Source organism: Populus euphratica, unplaced genomic scaffold, assembly GCF_000495115.2.
Source record: "Populus euphratica unplaced genomic scaffold, PopEup_1.0 scaffold136.1, whole genome shotgun sequence".
Classification (NCBI taxonomy): domain Eukaryota; kingdom Viridiplantae; phylum Streptophyta; class Magnoliopsida; order Malpighiales; family Salicaceae; genus Populus; species Populus euphratica.
The window spans coordinates 461451-469956 of NW_011500002.1; the positions used below are offsets into that span (position 1 = coordinate 461451).

Consider the following 8506-nt stretch of genomic DNA (forward strand, 5'->3'; position numbering starts at 1 on the left):
CTTTCTATCTCTTATCGTCATTGCTATTATTACTATCACCACTCATAAGCTATTTATTTAATTAATTTAAGATATGTCTAACTTTTTTTTCATATTCATTTTTAACTGATAAGCTCTTTTTTCTGGTGTAAATATTTTGAATATATATGTGTGTGTGCATATGTGCATGCGATTTTTATAAGTGATATGAACATCATATATCAAAGACTTGATTAAAAGAACATTTCTATTATGCATGAAAAGAGGTGATTTTATGATTATCAATGGTCCTATGCATTATTTTTTCATAATTGAGGTGCATTGTTCTGACCAAGTATTGTGTCAATTTTAACTATATCAACACATACTTGATAATATTGACATATATTGACATATTTAATGACCTATATATTATTAATTGCCATAAAAAAAAAGATGATTGGTTGGTGGTTTAAGCATAATATATCAATTTGTAAAATGTCATGAGAGATCAAATACTTACATAGTTGTATCCATCTATTAAGTTATATATTTATATGCCCTGATACGTTAACATGATAAAAAGATTCATAACATCACCACAGGAGCATGTTACAAGACATCCATGTGATATTCTGTGTTAGCAACATGTAATCAAGATAATCACGAGCTTTGTGAACCAAGATGTAATATTGGGTTCTTATTGTGTTGTTCTTCACTTAATTAGGTTAGGAAAACTGAGTGTTTGGACAATGCAATAGAGGAAAATGACCAAGTTTGTATACACGATGGCGACATGCCAGTGATTCTAGCCTATTGACGACTTAATTTATTAAATGTTGTAATTAAATTGATATTCATTATTATAATGAATTATTTTGATATTGAGATTAACTTTTTTTTTACTAAAAATATACCAACTAAGAAAATTAGATAATTATATTTGTTGTTGTCATTGTTGTTGTTTTTATGATAATGTAAAATATTGGTTTAAACTATTGTTTTTGTTTTTATGATTATTCAAAACTATATTTTTATTTTATAATTTTTTAAAGTGTGGTTATGATTGTTTTTCAAAGTACTTTTCATTCGGAAATATATCAAAATAATATTTTTTTATTTTTTAAAAATTATTTTTAACATCAATGCATTAAAATAATTTAAAAAAATTTAAAAAAACATTAATTTAAAATAAAAAATAAAAAATTTAAACTTTTTAAAAATATTTTTAAAATATAAAAATAAATAACTGAGATGGTTGAGATTGATAGCGTCTGTTATTTTAAATGGTAGCGTACATGGTATACGTACGATTTATGTACTGGAATGAAAGTTATTTTCACAAATATGCCAGTTTAGAAAACAAGTTTTCTTCACCGTGCTGCTAAAATACTCGCAAAATGATGTGATTTTAGTCGGCATTCGCATAAAAATCACTGTTCCACTCCAGCTTTTCTTTTTGACGAGTTAATTCAGATGTCAGAAAACATGCCATTGGCTAACTGTCGACCTTTTCTTGCACGCATGCATGTGCCACAGCCATGGAGCCGTAGCCAGTCTCGGTGCCAAGAGATGAAGTTAGCTAGGATTATACAGGCTACGATAATCCCAAAATGTTTAGCCGTCAGATTTTGCCAATTATATGAAATGAAGTTTGCAGGGAGGAGGTGTGGTTCCCAAGGTCTTCAAGAAAAGTTGAATCATTAGCACTTTATGAATATTGGTTCTCGAGCTCGAGTCTGATACATACAATTAAGACCGTGATTAGTGACCATTATCATTATTTTTTAAAATATTTTTATTTAAAAATATATTTTTTGTTTTTTTAATTATTTATAATATTAAAATATTAAAAAAAGTATTAATTAAAAATAAAAAATAATTTTTTTTAAAAAAGCAAAAACAAATAAGATAGTTTTTGCCACAGCGTTGCTGTGCCTCTCAGTGATTTGCTCTTTCTTCCTTGCCTGCAGCAAGATGTAATTTTTCTTACACTGTACAGTGTACTTGTGTAGTTATCGGATAACTGCTCCAGGAATATTGTAAGAATATTTCATTTACATTGGGAGCCATTGGACAGAATAAATCTAAAATTTTCTTAAAAAATAATTTGAAACGCAGCTACGAACCATGAAAAAAAAAAAAAACCTCGAGGAGTAAAATCTCGAACAGTATTTGTTCCGTTAAATCAGAGCAATTGATTCTGTATGGCAGGGATTTATTTACACATTAAGTTAACTGTGTGCTTTTCGGATTGCCAGCATGTCACTCGATGGATTCCATCAAGTTACTGCACATTGAGAAGGATGTCCTCCTAATCTCTGCCAAACAATGCTATTCCCAAGACAGCATACTTTCCAATAGAATTTAAGCCTCTTGTGTTTATACTTCTCTTTGGATATATTAGAATCCTGTCACATTTTTATAAAAGTTCTAGGGTAATAGTAATTGTTTGAAAAATAACATAATATAAATATAATTACTTTTAAAAATAACGACCAAACACAATCATTCAAAGTGATTGTTCTAAAAATAATACCCCACTCCATTTAATCAACATATTTAAAAAATCAATTTAAAATTTTATAAAACCTTAATAACTAATAAATAATAGGTTAATAGGAAGACTTCGAAGTTTTGTTTCTAACACATCCAATATTATTATTAGAAATGCATTAATAAGACAATTGTAATCACCACTTAAAAAATTACCAAATATAATCATAATTTATGAGAGATTTTGTTTGTGGTTAGTCTAGGGTTACTTATAACCTCATTTGATATTCTTTTAAAGTATAATTAGAATTATTTTGTTGAGATTTTTTTAATTGTATAATATATATTAAAAATAGAATCTTTATGTATTCCCTGTGAACTTTTTTTTCTTTTTCCTCATTTCTTTCTCCCCACAACACGTTATTTTTTTTTCTTTATTGACCATTAAAACTTGAATTCTATCCTGTCACCATTGAATTTTCATAAATTTTTTGATTGAATTTTATTTAGATGAATTAATTTGTGAGAAAAAATGTTTTGAAATATCCACTGAACAATGTTATTTCAAACGACGATTTTATAAAAAAAAATATACTGTGAGATATATTTACTATTTCAAATAGCCGCTGTGAACAAAAATAATATTCTAAAATATGAATGCATTCACACATTATTTTAGCAAGGTACGCTATTTGTTTTTATAAAAACCCCCTCATTCGAAGGATAATTTTCCCTTGCCATTTCCTTTTCCTTTTCTTTTTGCCTCGGATCTACACCTCGCTATAATAATGTGGGAAAGTGAGAGAGATACATCGGAGCACGATTTCAACGCGGATTTTGAAAAGAAAACAACCTTTTTGGTTATTTAACTAATTGTTTTTCTCATCTTGCCATTTAAATACAATAATCGTCTTATACTGTATCAAAACTAAAAGGAGTTTAGTAAGTATCGTTGAACTCCATACCGACAGGCAAAGTTCTAATTAGTATCTTTGAACTCCATACCGACAGGCAATTTCCAATTAGTATCTTTGAACTCCATACCGACAGGCAATTTCAAGAAATAAAGACGACGACGATGACGACCCATAGGATAAAGCAAAAAGGTTAGCGATAAATCTTTATTAAGAAATGCTCCACAACGTTTTACACGAGATGTGCTTTTCCAATCATTGACTTCATTAGTCATTATAAAATTAGGACTTGGAAAGAAAATTTCGAATAATCAAAGGTTTTTGGATCTTGCAAGTAGAACATTCTGAACCATGGCCTCCATGCGCCATGGCACCCCCGTGCATGCATTACCTTGAAGTGAAAATTTAATTTTTTATTTTGTTTTATTTTTTTCCTTTTTGTTTATACATTAAGAGTGTAATTTAAACATGATATAAACATTACGCTCGACGTGAATATGAGAGTAATTTAAACAGTTAATAGTAGCTGTATTTATTTTAAATATGATATAAACATTTTTCTTCTATCACCGGATCATCTTTTATCTTTTATTTTTTAAAAAATAAACCATCGATAGCACTTTACACCAAGCGATTCACATTAACAGCTTGGAAATTTTAGCCGACGCACATAGAAAAGATGCAACTCGAAGAAAAGGGCATGAACGAATGAATGTGAAAATCATAAATAGGAAGGAGAACAAGTCTATGTTTTGGGGGGCAATTCCTTCCCTCACGATAATACTACAAAATATTAATAAATCTAATTACAAGCATCAAGAGGGTAGTGCCTTGTTAACCTGGGGTCATAGCATTCAACTTGACTGGGTCAAGGATGGGACATTTAGCAGTCTGTATACCCTACCTTAGCTTAAAGCTAGCAAATAATACACCTAGTGGATTAATACCTAATCTCAGGCCTTTCGAACTTAGAATCTCATAGGGTCTCTGTGTTGCTGCTATGCTATACGTACTCATCTAGCTCTCTCAGCTTTACAGATTGATTATTGTCTAATATATATCCCTTTGAAAGGTCAAGGACGCACACAGTGTTTGCCATAACAGCTGTGAACATCACATATCATTTAACGTGTCAAGTTTGAGGCCCTCCTCCAGCCACAGTTTTCTTCTGTTACAATAAAGTATGAAGAGTAACCCTCTGTGTGGACAACATCCCCAAGCTCTCATAAAGAAGAAGAATAAGAAGAAGAAGTTTGAAATTATAGCAAATATGTTTCTTCGGTGGAGTCGAAAGAAGGAACCTTTTGATGCTGGGCCAACTTGAAGTTTGTCGTGGTGATGAGTTGAAGTTACAAAATCTGGGCCCTTATTTGATCTTTTTTTACTGTTACCCAATATTTCAATAGTTCACGAACTAGTCAAAATACGTGGCGCCTGCATTTGAGCTGCAAGTTAATATACTTAAATAATTAAAGTATAATTGTGATACAGAGATCTGATGATTTGGGCCTCATGTTCATTATTTACAAGTCAGTAACATAGTTTCGAATTTTTTACTCTTAAGCCCATAAAAAACTTAGCCCTGCTTCGAGCTGATGATTATATATACAAGCTGGGTCTTAATTATAAACCCATGACATGCCGATAACTGGCTTTTATTCTATTCTATCCCGAAAGCCATCTCACCACAAAAAATTGCATCACGACGCAGGTGTTAAAGTGAAAAACATTATCTAATTTTATATCTTTTTTCCATTTTTTTTTGTCCTTAATTATGATCCAGCATTTTATTAATAATCTTAAAATGGCCTTTACCCCCCTCAACATCCAGGCATTGGCCCACCCTTGAAAGAGAGAGGGACAGCATTTATTTACTGGGGTAGAAAAAGAAATATGTCAAACACAAGCAAGGACATGCCCTCCTCACAAGGCAAGAACAAAAAAAAAAAAAAAAACATTGAAGCGTAGTGGCTAATACTATAATATATAGTGCTAACTTTATACTATTCTTCTACATTATTTAGTTCTGTAGTGTAGAATGATATCAGATCGAACTCTATGCGTAGAGATATTCACATTAGTGGGAAGACAAGACCCTCATTTCCAAGTCCCATCATCACATGGAGAGCAGCCCTCTTGTGCAATATCGGTAATCTGGACTCCTGAATCGTATGTCATCCCGGGCTTCCAATCTTCAGGCAGGACATTCCGAGCCCAAATCCATTTCCCATCAAATCCAGCTGTTATCACGAATCTGAATTGAAGTGCCCCTGATGGAACTCTGTCCGAGTCCCACACTGCCCCATGGTTCCGGCTCAAGAAACCCCAGTTCGACGAACCAACCTATGAAAATTTAGCAAAACCATTCAAAGTCAGCATAAGTTCAAAATGTTTATTGGGATTTGGTAATAGTTATTTTATAAAATAATTTTTTATTTATAAATATTTTAAAATAATTTTTAATATCATCATAGCAAAATAATTTAAAAATATTAAAAAATATTTATTTAAAATAAATAAAAAAATATTTCTTTTAATTTTTTTTTAAAATATTTTTAAAACAAAAAATTAAACAATGATTGGCATGTGTGAACATGGATTAAAAACTGTGTCCCAAGCAATATTTCACACAAATTTATTTATTTTTATTTTTAAATTTTTTTAATGTGATGATATTAAAAATAAAAATATTATTTTAATATATTTTAAAATAAAAAATATTTTTAAAAAATTATCATCGCAGCACCAAAAATTAGGTGACATGTTCCACCGGGAGTAAGTTAAAGCTAACCTTAGCAAAGTCAATGGCTACCACTTCTGTCTGACCACCTTGATACAACAATTTAATGGCCAAGTAATTTGGGTTTTTGCTTGATTCTTCTACTCGGACAGCCAAATTCTGGTTTTTGTATTCACAAGGTACCCTGATCAATGAAACAAAGCAGATTCAAATTAGCATAAGATCACTTTTTTGATAATTTTTTTTGTTTTTGGGTGTTTACATGATCCTTCTTTAGTAATGGAACCCTAAAACATGGACAATGCTAGCTGTCTAAATTTATGCAAATCCCCACTAGTCATAGTCATGTTACCTATGATTTTGCGGACAACCTATTTGACCGTTACAAGCATTTATTGTCCTGGTTCTCTGTCCGACGGAACCGGACCAACTTTACTGTATAAAATTATATGAAGTTTGTCCGTGCCATATTGATTTTTCTTGTGGTTGGTGTAACCAAACCAGCCATTACTGGAAGAAGCAACTAGGAAATAAAACATCATGCTGATTAATGAAATAAATGACCATTAACTTAACCAGAGAGATTAATATCAATCATGATAATTAAGATAAAATAAATCCTTGAATACATGGTCTCACCTCTTATATTCCACTTCCACAATCCCTTGTTTCAAGATGTTCCGACCCATATCCTTATTGGCCATGGCCATGAAGGCTCTGCTGCTAAGAACAAAGTCAGTCTGGTTATTGCGATTGAGATCAGTCACAATCACTCTAGTCCCTTCTCTACTGCATAAAGCTGCGTCTTTGCATCTTATCTGCGAGTAATTGCAATAACATGATCAATGAACTGAAAATTTCGGAAGAGGTAAAGCAGACAAGTGGTGTGGTCTCCGGTGCTGACCTGAAAACAAGCACCACATCCAGATCCATCTTTATAAAGGGAAGAAACAGCACCTGCGAGGTGTCCACTGTTAAATCCTGTCGCCATGGAACCATATCCACAAGCCCCAGCTGCACCAAAACAAAAAATAAAAATTACCAATTAAAAATCTCATTAAACTATGATAAAAAAAAAAAAACTAAAATTGAAAGAGAAATCACGACCCCCTTACATGAGAGTGCTGAGGCTCTGGAGAAATATGCGACCTTAGATTGGTGGACACATCGATCACAAGCAGTAGCATAGGAGATAGCCAGGAAAAGAAAGCAAAGAAAGATAGCCATTTTGTTCTTCAAGATGTCAGAAAAGAAATTAAGCAATGAAAGCTAGTGAACGTATAAAAACAGGATTGATATTTGATGACATGAGATGAAGTAATGAAAGAGGTATTTATAGGGCAGTATGGCTGCGGTGTGGACTACAGGTCAGCATTAGACCCATAAAAAGGTAGAATATCTTGATGAACTTTATTATTTTATATGTATAAAATAAAAAATATGCTAAGGAGTGGAGGTTTTACATAAGAAAGAGAGCGATACAAGACGCGGCTAGACCCTAGAGATGATGGGGTCAAGCACCGACTATTTGTCTATGCACTGACAGCTTTAGAGTGAGAATTCGAGACTATGATTGTAAAAGAGATAGGTGGATTTTGTTGGTGAGGGCAGGTTGCTTTTTGCACGCTTAAGGAGAGTTTCTTCCTTGATTCCATTCTCTACACACTCACACTTTTGATGCTTTGGGAGAGATGTTGCCTGGACGTTTTTTTTTAAATTCCAAAGAATACTGAAGTCTTGAGATGTCTTAAATTTTGCGCTACGTTTGGCCAAACTTCAATGAAAATGTAAAAAACAATTCTTTGGTGAAAATTTAAAGAAGACAGAGAGATAGAAGAAATTAAAACTGCTGAGAATAATAGAGAATACAAAAATGCAACATATAATGGATATTTGTATCTTTTTTTTTTTTACAAAAATGCAACATATAATGGATATTTGATTACATTTGCTTCATTAATATCTTTTTTTTTTTACATTTAAATAGCTGAAAAACAAATTCAAATGCAAATTAATAGCTGAAATTCAAGCTATGATTTGCTATAACTGGCTAACAAACTAACAACTCTTAAAAATTAGAATAACTTTATTTACGATAAACAAAATATTTGAAGCTAATAGAATAAATAATAACATGGATTTATAGTAGTTTTAAAGCAATTCTCAACACTCATCCTTGCTTTAGGAACAATAAATTCTAATTTTTTGCCTTAGAAACTTAAACTTGCTTACTAGAATAAGTCTGTCAACTAATCTTCAGATTTACTATAAACTAATGTCACTTCTTTATTTTTATGTACCCCCCTCACGAAGTAAAGCTTGATATTAAAATGTTTAGTCTCTATATAAAATATTGAATTATAAGAGATTACAATTGTTTCCTAATTGTTAACAAGAA

General features: G+C 31.6%; 1 protein-coding gene across 1 annotated transcript; it reads right to left on the bottom strand.

Annotated features, from left to right (window-relative positions):
• Nucleotides 1-5188: 5188 nt before the first annotated feature.
• On the bottom strand, nucleotides 5189-7471 carry LOC105140952 (expansin-like A2). The gene is made up of 5 exons (XM_011048003.1): nucleotides 7224-7471; nucleotides 7013-7122; nucleotides 6748-6926; nucleotides 6160-6292; nucleotides 5189-5711 (listed from the first exon to the last, which is right to left on the bottom strand). Exons 1-5 carry the CDS (start codon nucleotides 7333-7335, stop codon nucleotides 5466-5468), a joined length of 780 nt encoding a protein of 259 aa, XP_011046305.1. The 5' UTR covers nucleotides 7336-7471; the 3' UTR covers nucleotides 5189-5465.
• Nucleotides 7472-8506: the final 1035 nt, after the last annotated feature.

Excerpts from the sequence above, each read along its gene's own strand:
- LOC105140952 (XM_011048003.1), bottom strand. The coding sequence starts at position 7,335 with ATGGCTATCTTTCTTTGCTTTCTTTTCCTGGCTATCTCCTATGCTACT. Across the intron at positions 6,927-7,012 it reads GATGTGGTGCTTGTTTTCAG|ATAAGATGCAAAGACGCAGC; the intron begins GTCAGCACCGGA and ends AATTACTCGCAG. Across the intron at positions 5,712-6,159 it reads TAGCCATTGACTTTGCTAAG|GTTGGTTCGTCGAACTGGGG; the intron begins GTTAGCTTTAAC and ends AAATTTTCATAG.